At 45.0% G+C, this 26,175-nt stretch overlaps 2 protein-coding genes across 5 annotated transcripts; one reads left to right on the forward strand and one right to left on the reverse strand.

The window, feature by feature from the left end:
* Positions 1-173: 173 nt before the first annotated feature.
* On the forward strand, positions 174-8,416 carry CLNS1A (chloride nucleotide-sensitive channel 1A). 3 transcript variants are annotated; one of them, XM_081197471.1, is made up of 7 exons: positions 174-394; positions 2,270-2,406; positions 3,275-3,397; positions 4,376-4,486; positions 4,878-5,051; positions 6,172-6,256; positions 7,818-8,416. In XM_081197471.1, the coding sequence occupies exons 1-6, from the start codon at positions 276-278 to the stop codon at positions 6,237-6,239; spliced, it is 732 nt and encodes a 243-aa protein (XP_081053597.1). In that variant the 5' UTR covers positions 174-275; the 3' UTR covers positions 6,240-6,256; positions 7,818-8,416. The 3 variants fall into 3 exon arrangements, with proteins under 3 accessions (XP_081053597.1, XP_081053596.1, XP_081053595.1); XM_081197470.1 differs by having other exon boundaries at positions 175-394; positions 3,272-3,397; positions 6,172-6,261; XM_081197469.1 differs by having other exon boundaries at positions 175-394; positions 3,272-3,397.
* A 1,267-nt stretch (positions 8,417-9,683) lies between these two features.
* On the reverse strand, positions 9,684-23,780 carry AQP11 (aquaporin 11). Of its 2 annotated transcripts, none has more exons than XM_081197465.1 (3): positions 22,090-23,780; positions 12,555-12,677; positions 9,684-11,625 (listed from the first exon to the last, which is right to left on the reverse strand). In XM_081197465.1, exons 1-3 carry the CDS (start codon positions 22,679-22,681, stop codon positions 11,564-11,566), a joined length of 777 nt encoding a protein of 258 aa, XP_081053591.1. In that variant the 5' UTR covers positions 22,682-23,780; the 3' UTR covers positions 9,684-11,563. The 2 variants fall into 2 exon arrangements, with proteins under 2 accessions (XP_081053591.1, XP_081053592.1); XM_081197466.1 differs by lacking the exon at positions 22,090-23,780 and adding an exon at positions 15,700-16,964.
* Positions 23,781-26,175: the final 2,395 nt, after the last annotated feature.

Here is a 26,175-nt window from a genome sequence, read left to right on the forward strand (position 1 = left end):
TTCCAACATGGCGCCCACCGCCTCCTCCCCGCGTGAGGCGAGCGGGGACGGTCACGTGACGGCAACCATAGAGACGCGCAGGCGGCGCTCCGCGTCTCTATGGCGGCGGGGCGGTTGAGAGCGCTTCCGGGTCGGCTCGGGGGCATCTGCGCGCGCGCTTCCGGTTTGGTTGCTCCCTCTCCCCCTTCCCCCCCCCCCTTCGCTTTCTAGACGCGGTAAGCGCGAAGAGGCGCCGGGAGGATCTCCGCCCTGACGCCGCCGCCGCCGCCGTTGCCATGAGCTTCCTGCAGCCTCTCGCGGCGCCTACCGAGGGGGTCCGGCTTCGGCAGCCCGACACGGAGGCCGTGCTGGGGGGACGAGGCCTGGGCACCGGGAGCCTCTACATCGCCGAGAGGTGAGAGAGAGAGGGGGGGGGCCGGCCTCTGCGAGGAGGCTTCAGGGGCTTCGCCTGCGGAACTCCCTGCCACAGGGCGCGGGGGTAACAGAGAAAGGCGGCTGGAGAAATTCACGGGGGCGAACGAGAGAGGCCCGTTATTCTTGACGGAGGCTCCCCGCTCAGAAACAGTCTACCTTCGAGGCCCTGCCGTGAGGGGCAAGCCACGGGAGAGCTTTCATGCTCTGGGATTGTTGGTTTTTTGGCAGGGGAGCCTTCCTGGATGCACTCTTTCTTGCTTACATGTAGGAATATCGTTGCGATTAATGCATGTGGTTCTTTATACCCCGCATTTTTCCCTGACGGGGAGTCATTGCTGCTTACAGACGAAAATAAGAACAGCTTTAAAAAAGTGGGGGTGGAGGAGCAACAGTAATAATGCCACAAACAGTCGTTAATAGAAATAAAATTATATATAAATACAAAACATCAATTACAAACAATGGTTTTTGGAAACACACCGTGTGGAGGGAAAGGGTTCAAAATAGCTGGACAATATATACCAGAAAATGAGACACAAACAATAAGAGTTGAGTGCCCTTCACACCTCGGTTTTGAATCTCCTAGTTCCCCACCTAGACTTTTGGTTTGGTCCAGTAGGGCTAATCCTTCAGTAATGGTGCAGAGTTAAAAATATCCTGATACCCATGCCTAGGATTTGGCAGGTCCAGGGAGGCTGGTTGGGGAATATTGGATGCTAGATCGCAGGGCATACATGGTCTGGGGTACTTGATGCAGCATCCTTGGCCGACACAAAATTAAGTTTGTTCCTGTTGGGGTTTGGGTGGGCAATAGCTTTGGAACCTAATGAATACTGCTATTTTCACCTTACCCAACCTGGTGCCCTCTAGAAGCTCCCATCAGCCCCAGCCAGTTCAGCTGAGATATTGCCAGTGTTAAGACACAGCAGCTGGGGGTGTGCAACAGAATGTCTTCATCCTATCCTCCTTAAACCTTTACCTGTTGTGGTCTTTTGGGATGGCTGTGGGCGTCATCTCTGAACCTGAGTGTTCATTGCTAGTGTATGGGAAAGGGAATAGTACAGTGGTACCTCGGGTTACATACGCTTCAGGTTACAGACTAACCCAGAAATAGTACCTCGGGTTAAGAACTTTGCTTCAGGATGAGAACAGAAATCGTGCTCTGGTGGCACGGCGGCAGCAGGAGGCCCCATTAGCTAAAGTGGTGCTTCAGGTTAAGAACAGTTTCAGGTTAAGTATGGACCTCCGGAACGAATTAAGTACATAACCAGAGGTACCACTGTATGGGGTAGGTTTATTAACCAGGATACCATAAACTGTCAGACACATGCTGTGACCTTTTTCCTTCACTAACAAACACTTTCAACATTTTATAGTTCGGCTGTCCCCAATCTGCAGTAGAATGAATTTCAGGACTTTGACCATCTGCCTGACTTCTGATTCACTAAGTTTAAGCCCTCCCATCTGCACCCAGGTGGGAGCTGCTCGTATAGGACAATGGAGAAATCCAGGATTTTAGGACAGCTGTGATTGGGCAGCAACGATATCTTACACATCCCTTTGTCCTCCACCCTGACAAGGAATAGACCTTATCAGAGTTCAAGGACTCAGTCCTGACAGCAAGAAGACTTGGGTGGCAAAGCGGAGGCAGTGTGGGGTGTGGTCTGGGGAGAACTCCAAGGGCCAGAGAGAGAGATGATTTGGCCCTCGTGCCTGAGGTTTCCCACCCCTACTTAATTCCTCATTCTCTTAGGACACTGGTGGTCCATAGTAAGGACCTGGCTTGGAAGAAGAATGGAGCTCCTCTGTGACATAACTAAAACTACTTTCGGTTTCTTTGGGTTTCCTCCACCAGCCGCCTGTCATGGATAGAGACTTCAGGCCTCGGGTTCTCGTTGGACTATCCCATCATAAGCTTGCATGCCATCTCCAGGGATCTGAATGCCTATCCGTGGGAGCATTTGTACGTCATGGTAAATGCAAAGTTTGAAGGTACGGAAGAGAGACGGTCTAGTGAAGTGGCCGAGGCATTGGGTTCAAATCTCTGCTGCATCATGAAGTTCACTGGGTGGCCGTGTGCAAGCCATGAGGTTTCAGCCTAGCTTCCCTTGCAAGGTTGTTGTGAGAGTAAAGTGGCACCATGTCTTCCTTTCATGGAACCAGTTTGATGGCAGATAAAAACATAACTAAAAGGAAGGAAAGTAAGTAGCATAGGCCTTAACATTTATTAGTTTATTAGCAAAATCTGTATACCACTTGATTGTAGTAAACTAAGCTAAGCTGTTTACAAGCATCCAGCTATTCCAGGTTTTTCTTGGCTTAGTGTTAAAAGTTCTTCATCTTTTTTTAAAGCAGCACTGGACACTTGAGGAAATAACCCATGAAAGACAACATCCCCCCCCCCTTGTGAGTGTTCAATAGTATCTCCTCCGGTGGTTATGACAACTCTTAGAAAATTCACTCACTTCCCACCCTGCAGCTCAGAAGTAGAGAATGCTTAGCATGGGGTGTGGCATTTGCTTCAGAATTCAGTTTCCTGGGGTGAATTTGTTTCTATTTTTTTATAAGAACAAGTTTCTAGACCTCATGGTTCTTGTCATGTTCGTAGTGCCTTGTGAAATCTCACAAGCCCAGGGCTGCTAAATCATGTTTCCATTGTTCTTGGTCAAGAATTTCATAGTTCCATGTTCTTCATGGTAATCAGCAGAAAGAAGCAGGCTGTGCAAATTTCCAGGCCTGTACAACTGATGTTTCTACTCTGATTAACTGCTTTCAAATATTTAAAATGACATGGATCATTTTTCAGTTAGCATTATTTCAGATTACTTGATAACACAACTGTGTTTGAATTCCTTAGCAGAAGAATCAAAAGAAGATGGCATGGGAGAAAAAGAGGAGGAGGAGGAAGAGGAGGAGGATGGCAGCAACGGTGATCTTGAGCCCATTTCAGAATTCAGATTTGTACCTAGCGACAAATCAGCCTGTAAGTAGGAAGAACAGCACAGCTTCCATGGCTAGAATAATGGTGCCCAGGTTGCTGTTGTGAAGTGGGATTGCCTCTGCACTCAAGATGGTGGAACAGGACCTGGGATTACCAATTTACTTCCAGAGGCAACCTTACTCTGCACAGCAAGTGGCACCTGTGGATGTGAGCACCATCCCTCATTCCAGCATAACTTGCTCCTATCAGGAGTATCTCAACAGAAGCTTAGTCCAGCCAGAGGGCTACGTATAACATCCGCCGTTGACTTGTGGGTGCAGCCAGCTGAATGAATCTTGAGTAGTTCCTTCAGATTGTTTGCTAGCTGTTCTGTTTTGCTTGTGCTTGCAAGGTTCTGCTTACGAGCTTCCCACTGAGGCAGTGGTTGGCCACTGTGAGAACAGGGTGCTGGACAAGATGATGAGGATGATAATAATATTTTTTATTTATACCCCGCGCTCCCCAGCCAAGACCGGGCTCAGGGCGGCTAACAACCAATAATAAAAACATGTTGATTAAAATACAATTTAAAAAACAAGATTAAAATACAACATTAAAACATTAGGATGCAGCCTCTTCACAGGAGGAGAAAGGAAAAAGATTCTAAGCCAAAGGCCAGGCGGAACAACTCTGTCTTACAGGCCCTTCGGAAAGAAATCAGATCCCGCAGGGCCCTGGTCTCATGAGGCAGAGCGTTCCACCAGGCCAGAGCCAGTGTTGAAAAGGCCCTGGCTCTGGTTGAGGCTAATCTGACTTCCTTAGGGACCTCTAGGGTGTTGCTATTGATGGACCTTAAGGTCCTCTGTGGGGCATACCAGGAGGGGCGGTCCCGTAGGTACGAGGGTCCTAGGCTGTGAAGGGCTTTAAAGGTGGGTCATTGGTCTGATCCAGCAGGGCTCTTATGTTCTTATTCGTCCATGTCCATTTTATTTGATTGCCAGTGAACAATTTGTGCATATCTCTGTGTGTGTTTTTCCCCAGTGGAAGCCATGTTCTCTGCCATGTGTGAATGCCAAGCCTTGCACCCTGATCCAGAAGATGAAGACTCTGACAACGATTACGAGGGTGAGGAATACGACGTGGAAGCCCACGGTAAGAGGGCTGTGGTGGGTTCCCTTAATTTTCAGAGAATGTCCAAATGGCATAGAATAGACCACAATTTTGGTCAGCTTTGTGTGCCTCCAAAGATGAAAAATTAGGCAAAACTAGCTTTGAACCAGTAGACTTATATGCTGCAGGACTCCCTACAGCACAAAGCGGTTTATAACAGTTGCAGAACTAATTTAGCATGAGGAATGGGAATTTCAGTAAATACGCATACATAATGCAAACAGTTGGACATTTGACACTTAGCATCAATTATAATACTGAAGTAGCTGTTGGGAAGATTTTTTTCTCCAAGATAAATTAATGGCAGCTATATCTTATGCACCTATCTGTTCTCATGTTAGCTAGCAATTTGGGTTTTATTTGTTTGTTGCAGAAATTGGCCAAGGTGACATCCCGTCCTTCTACACTTACGAAGAAGGTCTGTCGCGTTTAACTGCTGAGGGTCAGGCTACCCTGGAGAGGCTGGAGGGCATGCTGGCACAATCTATAAGCACTCAGTACCACATGGCTGGGGTACGGACAGAAGATTCCATCAGAGACTTCGAAGGTGAGTTTTAATCGTCCGCTGCTCTGTGAAAGCTCAGCTTATCCCTCTCCCTGCAGCCTGGTATTATTACAAGGTAAAGTAAGCTCCTTATAACCACATTGGAGCCAATGGGTTGGATTTTGCCATATTTTGCCTCGGTCCAGCGCCGAGGGCCTTCTGGTGGTTCCCTCACTGTGAGAAGTGAGGGTACAGGGAACCAGGCAGAGGCCTTCTCGGTGGTGGCGCTTGCCCTGTGGAATGCCCTCCCAGCAGATGTCAAGGAAATAAACAACTACAGTATCTGACTTTTAGAAGACATCTGAAGGCAGCCCCGTTTAGGGAAGTTTTTTTAATGTTTAATGTTGTATTGTGTTTTTAATAATCGGTTGGAAGCTGCCCAGAGTGGCCCAGCCAGATGGGTGTGGTATAAATAATAAATCATCAACATTATTATTACTATTATTTATTTGAAAGGAGCTTGTTGAGGCTTGAGCTCAGAGTTGGCTAAGCTGTCCGTGCACCATGGCTGTGTAGAGGGGCTGTTGCCTGTATCTGCTCCAGTTAAAGGATTGGCTGCCTTAAAGTTTTGCTGCATCCCAGGCTGCCTCTGCTAGCATTTTTAAAAGCACAGAGTCTGAATCCTACCTGTTCATCCTTCATCCTCCCGCACCCAGACTTATTTGGAAAAACACTCTTGGGTAATCCTGTCAAGACTGGACATGACAATAGTGTGTGAGATTTATGGTGTATTACAAAGAATCTCCTTTTTTTAATGACACGAAGCACTTTCTTTATCCGAGTGGGTATGTTCGCTTGTTTGTAGTATTTTTGTAAGTTTTTAAAATAAAGAAATGGTTACTTTGCGCTCCCGGGGACTGGATCCGATCATGCTTTAGAGGAGTGAAGTCTCTTATGTAGGTACTTTGTAGCTTCTCCTCTCTCTTGCTTTTATTGATTGTTTTGATCTGGGGTCAGGTGCTGTGCCAAGGTGGTGGAGGGCAGGCTTGGACAATATCCTTTCCGGTTCTTCAATTTTATGATGCTCAAGCCAGCCTTGTCTTTGCAGCAGAGGACACTAGTTGCTTTGTAGCCTCCCTTCATGTCTCCAAAGGTTTCAGTCCGTTTCTTCCTTTGCTTCTAGATGGAATGGAGGTGGATGCATCCCCAGCAGTTGCTGGGCAGTTTGAAGACGCAGATGTTGATCACTGAGGAGGGTGTGGGCTGCTGTAAGGTTTGCCATCTTAATTTCCTCTCCCATATAGGGCAGTTTGGTTTTCCTGATCCTTCTAATTCATTAACGTGCTGAAAAATACCCAGCTTGCTTAGATTTCGCCCCACCAGTTCACCCTATGCTCAAACAGCATATAAAGCAGACTTAATTTTTAAAAAACCTCCTTTTAACTAATAAAAGTTTTCATGTGTTAAATGCTACATAATAAGGGCATGGTGACTTTTGAGCTAATTCTCTCTTTGCAGTATCTGAGATATCCGGTCTCAGAATTTAGATCCCTGAGGATGGTTTGTTGGTTTTATCTAGGTGATGTGTACCCCACGTTATCACAAAACTATCACAGGTTACAGCGCAAAAGTAAAAACCATAAAAAAGCAAAAATGTGCCATGAAGCTCACCAGGTGACCTTGGGCTAGTTGTTGTCTCTCTGCCTCGCCTATCTCATGGGGAGGTTCATAACAAATGTATGAGGACAAAACAAGGAAGGTGAAACTTTTATATACAGTACCGTATTTCACCACGTAAATGCCACAGATTTTATGCCAAGGGCACTTTTCCCAAAAGTGGGGTGTGACCATTATGTGAAGCCCTTGCCAGAGCACCAGCTTTCCAGGAGGGGTTTGGGGGCTGTGCAAGCAGCTCCTGTCCTGCCCCAGACCTTGTGCCCGCTGCATCCTTTGGAGGCGCACAAAGGTTCTGCTGGAGGAAGGGGTCGTTCTCAGCCACTGCCTCCATTCACTTGGCTGAGCCAGGGCTGCCTGTTGCTGCCGCCAAGCACTGAGTGGAGGGACCGACTTCTTCTGCTTCCAGCATCCGGCAGCAACATCAGGCAGACGCAAGTCCACAAGGTGCACGGTGCAAGCCACCCCATAAGCGCCTTGCAAAGTGGGGTCGGCAGCACTGGGCTCGGCAGCAGCATCAGGCAGCCTTGGCACTGCTCCGTGCCTGTTGGCAATGGCGGACCGTTCACCGTGAGTTGGCCAAGCCCAGGGAAGAGGCCAAGACAGCCGGAGAGCTCATGGCCAAGTTTGCAAAGGGAGCAGGAGTGCCTGTGGCTGGAAGAGGAAAGGAAGGGGGGGCCTGAGTCCTAGCGGAGCCTCACAATGTTCCATGTGACAATTACGCGATGAAAGATAATTTTTGGGTGCGACTACTATGCGATGGTGATGATTATGTGGTGAAATACGTTAACGCCAACTCATAAAATATCATTTATGGCATTGTTTCTCCCACTCCGGCTGTGTTCTATTGTCTTCCCCACCCTGTGCTACACCCATATACCTTTGTTACTGCTTTTTGTCCTCCTCCTGCTCCCTGCCAAGTCTATAAAGCCCGTTAAAATAAACACTGGCCATCACATAGCCTAGTATTTAAGTTCTCTTTGTACATAATTGTGGGTTTTCCGGTGCTCACCAGAACAGCTCTGGCTCAAAACCATGCCAAGAGGTCCCTGGTGCGTTGCAGCAGCTTTGCTCTCTGTCCTATGCTTCCTTCTTTCTGTAAACCAAAAAGAAGTTCCCACTGCTGAACCCATCCATGTCTTGTCTGTTTTCCAGATTCTTCTCTCTGCATTTTCAGATCAGGCTCTCCAAGCTTGAAGATGTTATATCAGGAATTGCCCTTTCGGTATTATTGACCTAAATATGGGTATTTAGGTCTGTGAATGCTTTTATAGATGTGCTGATATAAAACAGGATTTGACACTGTGGGGCTGGCTTTTTTAAAAAAACTTAAGAATTTGAGAAAAGTATAATACCTTGGGTTTGAAAGGAGGGATTAATCATGGGTTATTGCTGGAAAGCCTTTACAGAAATGATAGAGATTAAAGAATAAAGTTGTACTTAGAACAGAATTCTAGATTGTCCTAGAATTTCCCCCATATTTTTGTGCCTGTTTATCCACAGCTGACAATGTCTGACATGAGCGTTAATTTCGGTTTAGCTAAAGAGGCAAGAGGTACGGTGGGGCCGCAGAAACAAAGAAATTGTAAAAACCCTGCAAGGGATTGGCTCATTCCATTGGACGCTCTTGCTTTCTCATGGTTTTAGTGGCCCGGTTTGGCGTCGGGATGGCATCTGTATTGCCCCCAGATGGTAAACTTCTTACGTTTTTGTTATAAATAAAATGGTTCAATAAATATAATTTTTGTATCTTACAGACTACCTTTTTGTACATTCTTTCTGTGTCACAGGAAACTTTTTTTTTCAAATTCAAGGTTTGGCTAGTTCTCCTTTCTAGTGCTACATGTGTCTTCCTGGGCTCAAGGGTTCCGTTCTGTTGCAGAAGAAGACAAGCAGACGCGATATAGGTATATAAAATGATGCACAGTGTGGAGAATTTGGGGCCAGCCAATGAAGCTGAATGTTTGAAGACGCAGCACAGACAAAAGGAAGTACTACTTCACACAGCACATAGCTGAACTGTCGAATTTGCTTCCACAAGGTGTAGTGGTAGATTAGACTAATTCCTAGAAGATGACACTTGGTTCTGCTTCCATTGGCAGAGTCACTGTGCCTCTAAACGCCAGCTGCTGCAGATCACAAATAAAGAGTGTTCTTGTACTCAGATCCTGAATACGGGTTTCCCATTGGGGCATCTGGTTGGCGACTTGGAGGACAGGATGCTGGACTAGATTGGCCACTGCACTGATCTAGCAAGGCTCCTCTTACGTTGTATTTAGCCCTCCTGATGCACACATCTGCCTGGGGGCTTGCAAACGTGGAGCTCTATTTGCCTAATTTATACTTCTTGAATTGTGTGGTGTACAGTTCACACATATTGGACTCTATCCTAGTTAGCCTATATGCAAATGTGAAGTTCCTCATACTGAATGGCAGGCAGGCATGGGAAGGGGCAATTTTAATTCCCTAACACACTAGTCTTCAGTTGGAGGATCAGGATCCATTAGACTAGAAGATCACAGCCTGATCCCAAGTGGGTAGCAACAGGAGCACCACCACCGGGCATATATATGGTAAGAAGTGGGTTCCCAAATGCATATTTGGGTTAAAAGTGAAAAAGTTGAAAATACCTGCATGAGAATTTAAATGTCAGCACAGGGCTTCTGGTTAGTAGTGTCCTCTTGGTTTCTCACAGCTTACTTGCATTTCATATTGGCTCTGTCTCTCCTCATGATTTGACATTGTTTCAAGAACTAGGAACAGTTTCTTCGTTTTTTTTAAAAAAAGTTTCACTTAGCTATAATGATGGTTGAGCTCCCCAACTTCAGAGCGATCATTTTTGAACTGCATAGAAAATGTTTCTTAACACTGTTTCTCCTGGAGCAGTAGTTAGAAATGCCTTCTAAATAAGATTCACTTTTGATTTGGAAATAAGGAAAACAGGATGATGAAGTTTGCTCTAAATTATGAAATTAATACTTTGATGTTTAAAGGCTCAAAAAAAGGAAACATACAGCAGGGGAAAGAATAAAAGGCTTTTCTTTTATTGTGAAGAAAATATACCCATTTCCTACAATTTCAAAAAGACGTCAACATTTTGTCCTTAAGTAGCAGCTACTTAATTGGGCTCCAGTTATTTTCCAGGCAGCATTTCCACGGTGCCCAAATTCCATTCAATACGGTTGTGTAACTCAAATGAGTTCAGTGGACTGAGATTCAGGGTCACAGGTTCTGAGCCAACTAATGTAGGGCTTAGAACTGAAGACACTGAGATCTTTTGTGTTTCTTTTCCATAGAGGCAACTTGGTACCTTATTTCCACAGTTTGTTTCCACAGCACAGCTGTTAAACAGTGTCAGTTTCACAAGTTCTTGCAGAACAGGGAGGTTTAATACTTTACAGGAAAAACTGATAAATACCAAATCTGTAAAGGTTTGACACATGAACTCCGCCATTCTTCCTAAAGCTTCACCTTACATCATCACAAAGCTTTGGTTTGAAATTAGAGATCAGCTAAGAACAAACTTCATTTCAACATAAAAGTGGACCCTCCAGAATAACAGTCCCTCCCACCAAACATTGTTAGATTTAATTTTTTTAACAGGTATTCCTGACAGCTGTCATTTCAGATGAGTTTGGGATTTTTAGAGCATGCTTCTGTGAGCTGAGAATAGGTCAGAACTGTAGTGTTTATTGACATAAGTCCTTCAAGATTCCTAAATGTGAGCACCGACTTAAGAACTGGATGGTGGGGAAAAGCTGTCATGGGTAAGGGGAAACATGGATCTTGATTGTAAGCAAAACAGCAGCATACAGCAAAAGTTGGCTGCGGGAATGATTTTTAAAAAAAGTTGGATGTGAATTAATATAGTAGATTTGTGTTGCTAATCAAAAACCTAGTGTTCGCTACCTTCAGTTCTGTTCCAGTATTTTATGCAAATTCCTCATTAAAGGTTTTTATTGAAGCGCAAAATCCTGGCTACATTTGTGAAACCAATTAACGGATAAAATGTCTGGATGTCTTTTGTGATGCATAGCCACCTTCAGAGATGCACTACATTAATTTCCAAATAACTTCATTCTTAAAAAATGGAAATATAAAGAGATCACCAAGAGATGTAAACTTTCTGCCCTCGGCCTGCTTTCTGCATTTTTGGTCCTTGCCTGCTGAGTCTGTGCCATTAGAACAATTAATTCTGTTACCGTGGCACACAAGATGCCTTAAACGTACAGAGGTCTAAATGGCTTTTGTAAACAGGTATCAGTGAATGCTGGCTAGGGTTAGCATTGGTTGCTTCCTAACAGACATCTTAAAATTGTAGCAACTTAAATTATTTGACTGGCACATAGAGGAATTTCCCTGTTACAGATCCAGAGCTACTTGACATGAGCCATAGTAAAACATTTTGTACTGTGTCCACCTCTCCCTTTTGCACACTTACCTTGCCTTAATATTGAAAGTGTATCAACTTTTGGATACTGTTTCCCCCCTCCTTCCCTTAAAGTGCACTTCTGTGGCTGTAGATGCAGGCTTGAATTGGAATGGAGGCTGGATAATAAAAGGTGCAGGGTAAGTCACTTGAGGCAGGTTCAAGTGAGGTGAATTTTTGTAAAAGAAGCTTGCCTAAATTACACAAGCAGAAGTGAAGCAGGCATCCGGTTACCAGAAGTGTTCTCTATTTTTCTTATAACTATTTTGATGCAGAAGACATTTTTTAAAAACAACATTACGTTAACAAATTCTTCCAGTTTTGAAATACATGGCTCTGCTTTTGACAAGTCAGATAAATACTGTGTTGTAGAGTCCTGTAATGATGCTCCCCAAAGAATCACGTGAAAGTTGCCAAAGTGATTCTAATGTCCAGTCTCTTCACATCCAGAACATCACCTTGCTTTACCATTTTACCGTTGTCTGTGTAGCAAAGGAAGGATTTCATCCCACACCAAAAACACCAACACAGACCCTGAAATGATGAAAACATAAATATGCTTTAAGGTAGTGTCTGAAGACTGCATAAGGGAAGAAGGCAAACTGGAAAGCATGCAGTGGAGAGTGGTGTCGGGCTATCAACCTTCCACTTTTGTGTAAAAATATATTATTGAACCTCAGAAGTGTTTGTGCATACGGCCATGATAACAATAGCCTTTCTGGAAGTAAAATGTTGCTGGCATTTTGGAGCACTTGCATAACAGTTTGAAGGGTGTGTTGGAAATAGCTGATGGTTATGTTTAATTTTTTACATGAACTCACATGCTGGAAACCAAGCTAATCTACTCACATATGTCTACCCATGAGGGGGAATTATGTGATGTTTAAATAGTCTTATGTGAACACAGTTTACCACTTATGTACACAATCCACAACTGTCTTGGCAACAACAGAGCTGATTAAATTGCTCATCACACACTTAAAGGCAAATGTCACTGTGCCCTAATTTAAAAGATGGTAGCCCCAAACAATACATATGGCCAACTATTTCTAAGGGCTCCCGGGGAAGAGTAGGATCATTGACCAGCCTTTCTCTAACACCAAACATGCTGTTAATCATTTATTAACAACAGATCACTGATGTGCCTATAGGACTTCCTCAAGCAAGGTTTGGGATGCTGTTTTCTCAGGCAGCAGACAGAAAAAGTATGCCATACTTAAGAGGCTGCCATACTTAACCAAAGCTGTATTCTAGTGAAGGCCATATCAGGCATAGGCAAACTCGGCCCTCCAGATGTTTTGGGACTACAACTCCCATGATCCCTAGCTAACAGGACCAGTGGTCAAGGATGATGGGAATTGTAGTCCCAAAACATCTGGAGGGCTGAATTTGAATATGCCTGCTCTATATCCGTAGTTAGTTAGGAGTACTAGTTCATCCTAATAAAATATAAAGATATTTACCTATGCATGGTGCAACCCAGTATACCAGTAAATAATTCCAAAATTTCTCAGGCTCAGCAAAACAACTTATGTGCAAAGAAAAAGCCAGAGCTGGGTTAAATATGGCTCCTGTGAGATGTCCTCCTATGAAAGAAAAAGCAGAAAGTTATTTCCTTCCTGTAAAGATTTGTTTCCTGTAACTTTTAGTGTCTAGTGTTAGAATTGATAGTATGGGATATCTTTCTACTCATAATGTCAGATAGAATTAAATTCCTGATAGTGTGATCATCTACTGTTAATAGTACTAATATTCATCATTACTCAATATCTGGTCCAAATAGTCATGTATTCCAGCCCAGTGTTATGTGCTCTCTGCAATCTTGTTTATCTTAACTGGATGAACTGTGAGTTGAACCTAGGACCTTCCATGGGTGGTAGAAGTATTTCAGTGTTCAGTAGCCTAAACTAAACTGATGCTGCAAAACCAGATCAGTACCTCAAGATCAGGACAATAGTTCTTGAATACATTAGCTACCATGAGGTTTCTGAACCATCTCCTGAAGGAAGCAGAATCTCTGAAATTCCAAAGGTTGGCTTTTTGTTTTGCTAACAATATCCTCAGTAATATTTGCTTTTTTTTTTTACTTCTGAACTTTGTATGGAGAAGGTTAATAATAAATGAGAATACTTCTATGCTGTACAAATCCTCTCATTAACCCTTAGATAGTATCTGTGTGAGATATGGAGTTGCTTAACCTGTACAGTGGTACCTCGGGTTAAGAACTTAATTCATTCTGGAGGTCTGTTCTTAACCTGAAACTGTTCTTAACCTGAAGCACCTACTTTAGCTAATGGGGGCTCCTGCTGTGCCGCCACTGCACAATTTCTGTTCTCATCCTGAAGCAAAGTTCTTAACTCGAGGTAATATTTCTGGGTTAGCGGAGTCTGTAACCTGAAGCGTATGTAACATGACACGTATGTAACCCGAGGTACCACTGTATTATAAATGGGAAATTGACCTTAGAAACTACCTTAATAAAGTGAATATGGGATTTGACCTGATTTCCCAGGTCCAAAGCCAACACTCCAAAGAATGAAGCTAGACAGTTACTGATCCAAATTTTGTTTTAGTTGGGAATGCCTAAGGCAAACCTCTATCGCTCAGACTCAGCTTTAACCCACTCCATGCTGCTAATATACATGCATGCAACATGAGACTGCTATACTGGCCATTCTCGCAAGACTGTTGCAAGAGCTACTGAGATAATGGATGTTAAACACTTGTAAGTGCTCAGTAAGAAAATTTCAAAGCCGGCAATGAAACTAGAAAATTGCTCTCTCATGATATTGGCCCCAATCCAGGGAAGATCTGGAGTCATTTTTGTTATATAAAATCTGTAGCCACCTTTATTTCAGATCACTAGTACATCACAAAATTGTTTCCAGCTGCTTCTGAGTCAGCTGTGTAGTGCATAGATCATTACTTCTATCATTTTGCCATATTCATTGCATAACAGAGAGCAAAAGGCTCTAGCAAACTGAACGATTCAGCAAATGTGGCTGCCAGAAAGAAAACAGCTTTGTGTCTGTTGTGAGAGATGACAGTCTTCAATTAATGCTTTGTCACATTAAAATGCATGTGCTGCACAGAGCAGTGACAGTCTCCCAGGGTATAAAGAAGGAGTTTGGATCAATTCCTTGAGAATGTCACTGTAATTTGTATTGTTCTTGGGTCTTTCACAGGACCATGCACCTGAATGTGTTGCTGATGTGTTTTGCCTCTGCTCTTTTTGTATGCCTGTTTCCCGAAAGGCTTGGATCAAGACCCCAACCTACAATTTCAGACTGCAAGGTTACTGCCAGTCAGTCTACTCAGTAGACAATGCTGGACTAGATGAAACAAATTGTACTCCAATACTATAAACTCTTCGTAATGAAATGTTGTATTTATAAATAAAATTGGAATCTTGGTGAAATAGATTCAGTTTAGATTCCCATTAAAGTAACTTTAACGGAAAAGTCTCAACCAAAGCCAAAACTCCATTCTCCTGTTAGGGAAGAGGCTGCTAGCCAATAACAGAACCTGAAACCAAATAATAATGCTAAAGCAACCAAAGAGAATGTACTGTCTGCTTCATGCAAGGAAATAATAGCATGAAAGCAAGGAGAAGGAGCAAAATGTACAGTTACCTTGGAAGCATTACAGTCATAGGCTAAACTCCATTCTCCTGAGGTAAGAGATCTCGGTCCTTATTTTAGGGGAAATGTGCAAGCACACAGGAAGCAATGCAGCAAAACACCTGGCCTCTCGGCATACGACTGTCCACTTGAATAAAATATGTGAGGCTTACCTGCCCCACATAATCACATGACGCAGCACAACACACACCATTTGAATGGCAATGCCCATCAACTTTGGGAGGTCCATCCCCCTCAAACATTTTACTGGGGGGGGGGGCAAGAGTCATTGGTTCCTAGGAGTTGGCTCCTGTGACTGTCTAGTTAGTAGCCCATCAGTCTTTCAAGTGCACACTGTAGATTTTGAAGCACATTCCTAGCAACTCTGGATTCATACAAAAGATGAAACGTCTGCATGCACACTATACCTTTAAAACACATCTGAAGAACATTTCTCTTCCAAAGAATTGTGGGCACCGTAGTTTAAGGGTTGCTGGGAGTTGTAACTCTGAAGGGTAAAACTACAGTGCTCAGAATTCTAGGAAAAGAATGTGCTTTAAACATATTAAATGACAGTATTAGTAATGGCAGGCAAACTGACCAGAAAGACAGCTTGTGCACCACTACTGAACCTTCCATGCACTGTTCAGGAAAGTCCTATACGTGTTTTGCATCACAAGCTCAGTTCACACTTGGCACCCATGAAGCCAAACAGGCTTAACTAGCACCCTGGTTCTATGCAATGTGCAGACATTCTGTGGTTCAATTTAGACAACATTCCCACAAGGGAGACAAAAGTTTTTAAATTAGATATAGAACTACTTTAGGTGGGCACAAAGCCTTGGTAGTGCTTTTGCAGGAGATTATTAGAGGCAATAAAGTCCAATGTAGATAAGCAGTATAAAACCAATTGTGTAAGGCAATATTTAACATTCAAAGTCTATTTACAGCCTGAGATAATAACAAAAGAGGGAAGAGGATAACAAACCTTCATATACCATAATGGTAATCAGCATGGCAATAAGGTGGACCTTTGTGTTGGGATTCATTGATTCAAAGGTCTGTAAGGTCAGATGCAGCAGTAAAGAGAATAGGAGTTCTAGGACAAAAGCTTTTGCTAAGGTAGTTTGAATTGGGGTACTACAATTCTCCGCTGCTGTCTTTAAGTGCACTGATGTCATCCCCAACATCCAGATTAATTTGATGTAAAGATGAGCCAATACTGCTCCAGTGAACTGAGCTGAAGTCTGTAGCCACCAAGTCTTGGCCGTGATCCTACCCTTGTAGAAAAGTTGAAAGCTGCTGGAGGGGTTGTTGATGCTGCCAGGCAAAGTCAAACCATGAAGAGCAGTGATAACGTAAGTGAGGGCAAGTGCCACATGAGGTTTGGGTGGCAAATCAGCCAGTAGACAAATCTCATGGGTACAGGCACAGATCTGGAAGATGCCGGTTAACTCAAGGAAGAAGCAGAGGATATTTGACTTATGAGACTGCTTGACCAGTCGCCTGCAGCCAGCCGTGACCATCATTGTAACTGCCATCACAAACAGTGAGATGCAGGCTTCACTGACATCCATGATAAAAAGATCTGAAGTTCCTGCAGCAGAAATCAATAAATTCACTTCTCCCTGTTCTGTTCCACCTCCTTAGGGACAACCACAGTTTTCTGTCCTACTCAACTCTCCTCACTTCAACTGCCTTTTGCTCTCTGAGGACTTGACAGTGCCTCCTGCCTCCTCAGCCCTGTTGGGGTTTCAGTTCCCCTGCAGATATCCATAAAATGTCAGCAGATACCAGTGCTCCACTTTGCCTGTCCCCACAGCAGGGTCAACTTTCTCCTAACCCTGCCAAGATTTCTCCATTGACTGCCCAGTCTTGCTGTTGCCAACCCAATTCTTCCGCCACCACCACTGGTTTCATATCCAGTGCTTAATTTTCCCACTCTCTCTGACTCTAGGCAAAAATCGTTGTGATTCCAAGTTTGATTGCAGGGGTAGGGGTGAATTTGGCTCCTTGTCCTGCTTTGCTGGCGTCCTAAGTGGGCAGGGACGGGCCCCACAGCTCCTTCAATGCTGTTAACAGATTCTAAATCACATTCCTTCTCTATGAATCTCAGAGCTCCCAGCTCTATTTCTCTCAATTCTTCTCTTTTGTGCTCATGATCCCCAGGCAACTGAACTGGTCCAAGGGCACGTTAGTACCATGCCACTTCTCCGTGGCACCTCTCATGCCGTGGCACTCCGCTCAGCTTTTTTTCCCCAGCCCGCTGCCAGAGGGCTGCGTCCTGCTACCTGCCCACAAGCTTCTCCCGGGTCGCCGCAGCTGGGGCGACTGATGGAGCACCGCCGACGCCGCTCCGCAGTCAGCACCAGCCGAGTGAAACAGCAGCTTCCAGCTTTGCAAGAGCAGCAGCAGCAGCCGCTTGCTGAGAAGGCCGGATTGTGTCTGCAAAGCGGCTCGCTCGAAGCCTAGCCGCCGCCTCCTGGCGGGATGGGCAGAGTCAGGCCAGGCGTGCGTGAGACTCTGGTCCCTATAGGGTCGCGGGAAGGCTGGGGGAGGAGGTGGACCCGTCTCCCCGAGAAGGAGGGGCAACAGGTGGCCCGGGCCCGTCCGCGCTCGCAGCCTTCCCCATATAGGGACGACGCGTCGCGGAATCCTCCGGGCGGAGGAGCCGGGCTGGGCTTCCTCTGACCCCTCGGGGTGAACACCTTGTGCGATCTAATACAATTAACCTGCATAGGCTAACATAGAAACAAGCAAGGCCGACTGGAATCTTAGTTTAGTACATAAATCCCAGAAGGGAAGCCTTGTTAGTCGGTTGCAGCAGAAACACGAGAGTGTATTGCGGCGCTTGTTTTAGAAACATCGGAAATGCGCCTCTGTGGATCAGGCGTTAAAATCCCATCTCTTATTTTCCTTTCCTGCTCCTCCGCCCTTCAGAACAGCACTGCCCTATAAATCCTAGAATATGTCCCTTTTTCAGACAGCAAAACGAAATTTCTGTTATATTATGTTTCCTTTTATCCAGATATTACATATGACAAGGCTGGATGACCTCAGAGGTGTTCTATGAGCTGAGCAAACGCTCAGGGCTAGTTTTGATGGGCCTTCCAGCCCCGCAAGGAGGGCTGCTTCTTTGCCCTGGTTGGGCCACAGAGTGGTAGCACTTGCCACCTCTGCCACCTGGTCGCTGGATATGCTTCAGCCGTGGCACTTTTGAATGGGAGGTTTAATAATAATAATAATGATAATGATGATAATAATAATAATAATAATAATAATAATAATAATAATAATAATAATAGAATTTCTATACCAAGAGGTCTCAGCACAGTTCACCACATAACAAAATCAAAATATAAAACTACAAAATATATAATCAAAATAAAAACAACTCAATAACCCCCCCCCCACATTTTAAAAGGGTATAGGATGCCAATCAGTTCAACCAAAGGCCACGTTAAAAAGGAATGTTTTTGCCTGGCAGCCAAAAGTGTATAATGAAGGAGCCAGGCAAACTTTCCTAGGGAGAGCATTCCACGGACGGGGAGCCACTGCAGAGAAGGCCCATTCTCATGTTGCCACCCTCCAGACCTCTCAAGGAGGAGGAACATGAAGAGGGGCCTCAGAAGATTATCTCAGGGTCCGGAGAGGTTCATATTAAAAGAGGCAGTCTTTGAGGTTTTGCAGTCCTGAGCCGTTTAAGGCATTATAGGGCAAAACCAGCACTTTGAATTGGGCCCGGAAACTAATTGGTAGCCAGTGCAGATCATGCCTGGCTCCTATCCATGGTGGTCAGTGACCATTGGTCACCTGCCATCTTACTGGCAACCAGGCATGGGCGTAGCCAGGATTTATTTTAGCGGGGAAAGCTTTTGGGGAGGGGCAGAACTGAGTTATCTGCAATGCAATTGGTCACTTAGTTAGGTATTTTTATTTATTTACTTGATTGGGGGAGCAGCTGCCCCCCCTGCCTCCCCAAAGCTACGCCCACGAATCCTGGGCATGGCATTTTGGATAACTTAAATTAGTGGGCAGCCACTGCAGATGGAAACTGCATCACCACCAACAGCAGAGGGTCAACTGCAAAGCAGGCAAAACTTTTGTTGCCATCTTCTTGCTTTGCTGCTCCTTTCCCCTAGAGGGAGGGGGAGATGCTGGACCATCCCTGGGGGACAATGGACCCACTCACCATGGATTTGTAACAGCTGGAGGTTAAATGGGGCAGGGAATGTTGCTTCAATGTGAATGCTTTTTGGAGAAGGGGGAGGTTAAGATTTTATTTATTTGCTAATCAGCGGGTTAGAGTATTGCTTTATTATTTGAGTATTGGTAATGTTGTTCACCTCTATTTATGCAGCTGGTGGTGCCCCCCCCCCCACGGATGTTATATGAAATACTAAGGTATTATATGATCCACACCCCTGGTTTCCCCCTATGTTCTTATGTACTGCATATGTTTTTTATGCTGTAAGGTGCTTGGAGACCACTTTTGGGTGACAAGTGACTGAGTCTAGTAAATGAAAATAAATGAAATGAAACTGCACTTGGCTCCCATTCAAAAGTGGCACCACTGAAAAGCATTGGATGCCTGGAAGGAAAGGTGGTGAATGGCATTGTGGTTGGTTCAGGACAATGAGAGACCCTTCCAAGTCCCTGGGACACTCGGCCAGTGCCTGAACTGGCTGGCTGCTGGCATAGGGCTTCATCCCATTGAGTTAAATGGAGCTTACTCCCCATTAAGCAGATACAGTATAAGATTGCGGCCTCAGTCCCTAATAAATCAACCAGCTTTGTATTTCCTTCCCTGCCCCAGTAAAATTAACAATAATTGTGACGTAAGTTTTTCCATACAGTTTCTGACCTTTTGAGATTTACCCATTTCACCATTTACAGGATTTTCCATCAAAGTGACAGAGACTTCATGTTTTCATGATACATTTTTGATGACGAGAGGTCTCCACCATCACTGGGTATTCAATTCATACATCATAAAAAAGGTAACGGACCCCTGACAGTTAAGTTCAGTCACGGATGACTCTGGGGTTGCGGCACTCATCTTGCTTACTGGCTGAGGGAGCCAGCGTTTGTCCGCAGACAGTTTTTCCGGGTCATGTGGTCAGCATGACTAAGCCGCTTCTGAAACCAGAGCAGCACATGGAAACGTTTACGTTCCCGCCAGAACGGTAACTATTTATCTACTTGCACTTTCTTTTCTTTTTTTGGTGTGCTTTCGAACTGCTAGGTTGGCAGGAGCTGGGACTGAGCAATGGGCGCTCAGCAATGGGGATTCAAACCGCTGACCTTCTCATCAGCAAGCCCAAGAGGCTCAGTGGTTTAGACCATGTATGAACTAGCAATCACAGATATGGACAATTCCCTTAATTATAGTGGCTAGGAGAAATGTCTCAGTGACAATAATTTTTCTGAACATATTAATGCTTCCCCAGTTCATTCATTAAATTGTGTCATGATCTTGAAGACAATTAGGATTGTTCACACCAACAGAAAATATGTTGTATGAATTGGTCCCTTCATTTAAACTAATAGCAGTATGTTTCTATCAGCCTTCTGACCTGTTAAAAGAAATTAGATTCTTCAAGAACCATGATAAAAACATTTGTAGCTCTTGCTGCCAAAGTTGCAAAAAGATACAATATGTCAGTTTTTTCAACATTCAAAATATAAAAGCTAAATGAAGCCAAGCCACTTTGAAAGTGTGTGGGGTATCCCATCTCTATATATGATTTTCCATGCCTAGCTAGATTCAATCTATGACACTTTCCCAGAGACATGTGCAAACCACTATGGAAACAGGAGAACATGGAAAAACATGTAGGAGAGAGCCTCTCAAATTATCAGGAGGCTGCCGGAACAGCTCTCCTGATAAAAGGTTACAACACTTGGGTCTTTTTAGTTTAGAAAAAAAGGACTAAATGGTCCCTTGATAAGAGGTGTATAAAATTATACATGGCATGGAGAAAGTGGATATAAAAAGTGTTTCTCATGCTCTCATAATGCTAGAACTCAGGAACCTCCAATCAAGTTGAATGCTGGAAGATTCGGGAGAAAGGAATACTTCTTCATACAGCACAAACTATGAAATTCACTACCATAAGATGTAGTGATGGCTGGGTAACTTTAAAGTGGGGTTCAGTTTTATCAGATGACCACAGGTTCCAATATTATGAGAGGGAGAAAAGCATCTCTGTCCACTTTTTCCACACCTTGCCTCATTATTTAGATGTCTATCATGTCTGCCCTTAATTGCTTCCCCCAGAGCCCTAAATGTTGGAACTTTTCTCCATAGGGCAATTGCTTCAACCCCATGATCATGTGCGCATAGAGAGGTGAACAACAAACACACAACAGAGTGGCTGTATGGGACTAGGGCTGGACTAGATGACCTTTGGTCCCTTCCAACTCTAAGATTCTATGACTTGAGGAAGCAGGGACAGAGACAATAAGCAGGGGACACGTGAAAGAAGATTAGGGGTAGCACTTGCCACAGGCCATCTTTTTATGGTGATTGTTCAGACATATTCCCACCTTGACAACTCATTTTTTGGTAAGTGGCCAAAGTATTGGAGTCTCAGCTTCAGGATCTGTCCTTCCAGTGAGCACTCAGGGCTGATTTCTTCCAAACCTCACAATTCTGAAGGAAATCAACCCTGAGTGCTCACTGGAATAATAATAACAATAATAATTTATTATTTATACCCCGCCCATCTGGCTGGGCCTCCCCAGCCACTCTGGGCGGCTTCCATAAAAACCAAAAATACAGTAAAATATCACACGTTAAAAACTTCCCTGAACAGGGCTGCCTTAAGATGTCTCCTGAATGTCAGGTAGTTGTTTATCGCTTTGACATCTGCTGGAAGGGCGTTCCACAGGGCGGGCGCCACTACCGAGAAGGCCCTCTGCCTGGTTCCCTGTAGCTTTGCTTCTCGCAATGAGGGAATCGCCAGAAGGCCCTCGGCGCTGGACCTCAGCGTCCGGGCAGACTGATGGGGGTGGAGACGCTCCTTCAGGTATACTGATCTGGAAGGACAGATCCTGAAGCTGAGACTCCAATACTTTAGCCACCTCATGAGAAGACTCCCTGGAAAAGACCCTGATGTTGGGAAAGATGGAGGGCACAAGGAGAAGGGGACTACAGAGGACGAGATGGTTGGATAGTGTTCTCGAAGCTACCAGCATGAGTTTGACCAAACTGCGGGAGACAGTGGAAGACAGGAGTGCCTGGCGTGCTCTGGTCCATGGGGTCACGAAGAGTTGGACATGACTAAATGACTAAACATTAACAACACTGTATATGTTTCACACATATAACCTTGGCGGCCGTTCTTGCAGGCAAGAGACAGAAGGGGCAACAGACCTGCATACACCAGCGAGGTGATGGCGAGGGAAAGCACATTAGCTCTGACACGGATCTCTTGCGATTGCGACTCCAGCACAGTAAACTGGAATGTGATGGAGGTTACAAGTTCTGTGCAAAGGGCCTTTAAAAAATATGTCTTGAGAGGATTGCTACATTCCTGGGGATGAGGGAATAAATTGCTGATCCCTACAAACCAGACAGCGTTTTGGTACAGTTTGGCTAGAAAGGCCCCAATGAACTGGGCCACAATCTTCAGACCGCCTTGCCTCATTGAGATGCCCTTCTGCAAGATGTCTAGCAGGATGCAGGTGGGATTGCTTACGCTCTCACCTAAGGTCAAGAGGAAATGCATAGTGAGGAAAGAATAAAGGTGGCCAAGATAGAGCTGGGCATGGTTCTCCATCTGAGCCAAAGGAAGCAGCATACCAAAGCAAGCACACAGCTGGAAAGTGGCCAACATCTCCAGCAGGAAGAGCTGCAGCTCCAGATGGCTCACAAGGTTGCGAGTCACTGCCCTGACCTCCGTTGCCAGCAACAAGGTGCCACCTCCCATAATCAAAAACAGCATGGTGGTGTGGTCATTCTCCATGATGAAACACCACTGTCTCCAGGGAGTATCGTATATTCACTTAGGCCCTCTTTTAAGGCTGGGCTTCTCTTGTGGCCAGATTCCCTCTTTATTATCCTTTGCTTCTCAATGTAGTCATATTAGTCCCAGTTATCATGGGTTTTTTTACAGCTCTCTCCCTCTTGGCACGGGTCGGGTCAACTGGCCTATCCATCTGTATCTGTGGCTCTCTTTCATCAGGAGTCCTGTTTTGTGCTGTTCTTGGTCATGTGTGTCTGTGGCCAAACTTTCCCCTATGAACTCCACTCTTATAAAAGGACCACAGCTGCATCTTCATGTCATGGAGCCCATAATCTGTGCTCGCCCTCTCGTCGCAGAAAACTACGTCCTCTTCTAATAAACGGATCACAGTTTTCATTCCCCTCTTGATATGGGGGTCAGAGTACTTCTTGTGTGGGGTGTGTGAGCAATGGCTCTCCGCTTTAACTCTTTATCTTCTGGATATTACCATCCAAACTTCTGCCCAGGGCCCCTCTTCCTTTGGGGGATGTGACCAGAGTAGAAAATGAAGTATCCTTTCCCTCAGGCTTCTTTCTTTCTTCTTTGTGCGTCCCTTTTTATTTTCAGGAGGGTTCAGCAAATTATTCTAGCGCAACCCACCCACATCCCTTTGTGTCAATGAGTCGCTTCTTAAACAGAGAGTTAATCATCCCTCTCTCCTTCTCTTGATGGGATAAGCAGGTTGGTTAATTTCTCCTTCTCATTGTCATTAAAACAAAAAAAAAAAAGCTGCTTTTTGTGTTAGGAAGGGGTCAAAAGCACCCTCTGGTATTTTGAGGGGGGACTTAAAGCACCCCTTTTCTCTCAGAGGTCGACCCCCCCCCACCGTCCTCAGGTCTCTACGAGGGTACCAAGCCCTGCTCTGGCTGCCCCTCGCCCCCAAAATCCCTCCACGCACTTTCCCCGCCTCAGACCCAAATCCCAAAACAAAGCCGACCAAAGGAGGCTGTGAAAAAAGCAGTTTCTGGTGGTGACTGAGGCAAAGCGAAGGACGCGCAGGCGCAGCCCAGCTCTGTCCTCGCGCCCCGAGTTCGAACATTTAAAAGGGTGGCGGTTTCTTCCCGAGCGCGCGCGCACGCGCACACCGCCAGCCGGAGACCGTTGGAAAGCCAGTCACGTGGTAGGGAGCTGAGAGGAGCCGCCGAAGCCCTTTTCAAATAGGGAGGAGTTTGCCGGCATCTTTCTCCCTCCCCGCCGCCCCCCCCCCCGTTCAGCGTTCTCATGGAAGTGTCCACTGATGTGTCCTTCCCAGAGCAGAGATGTTACCATTAGAAAAATAGGGGGGGTCGCGGTCTGGCTTCCCCCTCCTGTTTTTTTTTTTTTAAACCACACCTGAACTTGCCAGTAGTTCCCCCTAAAAAAATACTGCATGGAAACATTTTTGAATCACGTGTTGGACAAAACACAGCATTTAAAAAAAGAAAAGAAAGCAAATCAATCATAAGATAAATAGAAACCGCTTAGAGAGTCCCCCCCCCTCTACAATCAAGCAGTATATAAATTTTATGAAATAAATGAAATAGACGCAGCTGCGCTTTTTAAAAGTTGCCTGATATGCAGCAGTTTGGCAGGGATTTTGTTGTTTTCCTGGCTGGAGAAAATGCTGTGGTGGAGCAAGCTTCACCTGTTGCATTTGGGTGACACCTGGCTTGAGAGCAGTACATGTGAAAAGGATCTAGGAGTCTTGGTTGACCACAAACTTGACATGAGCCAACAGTGTGACGCGGCAGCTAAAAAAGCCAATGCAATTCTGGGCTGCATCAATAGGAGTATAGCATCTAGATCAAGGGAAGTAATAGTGCCACTGTATTCTGCTCTGGTCAGACCTCACCTGGAGTACTGTGTCCAGTTCTGGGCACCACAATTCAAGAAGGACACTGACAAACTGGACCGTGTCCAGAAGAGGGCAACCAAAATGGTCAAAGGCCTGGAAACGATGCCTTATGAGGAACGGCTAAGGGAGCTGGGCATGTTTAGCCTGGAGAAGAGGAGGTTAAGGGGTGATATGATAGCCATGTTCAAAGATATAAAAGGATGTCACATAGAGGAGGGAGAAAGGTTGTTTTCTGCTGCTCCAGAGAAGCGGACACAGAGCAATGGATCCAAACTACAAGAAAGAAGATTCCACCTAAACATTAGGAAGAACTTCCTGACAGTAAGAGCTGTTCGACAGTGGAATTTGCTGCCAAGGAGTGTGGTGGAGTCTCCTTCTTTGGAGGTCTTTAAGCAAAGGCTTGACAACCATATGTCAGGAGTGCTCTGATGGTGTTTCCTGCTTGGCAGGGGGTTGGACTCGATGGCCCTTGTGGTCTCTTCCAACTCTATGATTCTAGCCTATAGGCTAGTAAAAGCCCAGTGAGCAGCCCGTCATGAGGTGGCAGTTGCTCAAATGCATTAGTCCCAGACCAGGGTCCATGAGGCAAATGGCTCCGCCAGCAGGATCCACACAGGCAGTAGATCCCAATCCAGATTTCTATTCCACCTTTCCTCCTGATGTAGATCTTCCCAGGCGGGTGACCGGGGTGGGGGCACCATTTTGTGTTTCGCCTCAGGCGCCACAATGTCTTGGTCTGGCCCTTGGTTAGTGCAATTTCTGGCAAGGCTCCTAATGAAACCTTAATAGCATCAGGAGGAGTGGAAATCCAACAGGTGATTCCCTACCACAGAATTGCCCTGCTGGAGAAAGCTACGTTTGCTGAAGGCCTTCTTTCTGCCCAGCTTCCTAAAAGCATAATGCAAAGGTAAAAACGACAAACGGATCATCCTGATTTGCTTGCACAAACCTTATGCAGAGGTTAGATCCAGTCATTGCTGAGCATTCTTTTTGATCTGTTTACAGGGCAATTAATACAACAACTATCATTAATCCTGATTTACTTGCAGGGTGTTTGTTTCTTCCTGTTAATCAGCCCACACTTCTGAATGCAAACCATAAGAAAAAAACCAAAATCCACCTTTAGTTGTTTTTTTTTTTAAGTGTGCTAAGAACACAGAATGCCTTAACCCACTTTTAATGGCATAAACCTAAAGTTCGTGTATTTTGAAGGCCCCCCCTGCAAAATACTGTCAATCTAGAGGAACACTTAGCATGCTTAGCAGGAAAAGTGTTTTCCTTCCACCCACAAAGGAACAAAGGAAGGAGAAACTTTGGACTACAATTTGCATCATCTCTGGACCTGCTAGCTTGGGATGATGGGATTTGTAGTAAAAAAACACCCCTCAGCTGTAGACCCAACTTTGGGAAAGCCTGGTTTAGATGGTACCATCACTCACACAGAAGAAGACGGACAAGCTCCAAGGAGCTTGCAATATATACGTAATTCTACACATGTTGATTGCTAGCTAATGTCATGCAAATACTTTTCCACAAGAGGGTGCTAAAGATTCAAGAATGTTAATGGATATTTCTCTATGTTTCTGACTGCCTTGTCGAAACCTGAAGAATAACCTTTTCT

Source organism: Podarcis bocagei (genome assembly GCF_964188305.1).
Source record: "Podarcis bocagei genome assembly, chromosome: 6".
NCBI lineage: Eukaryota > Metazoa > Chordata > Lepidosauria > Squamata > Lacertidae > Podarcis > Podarcis bocagei.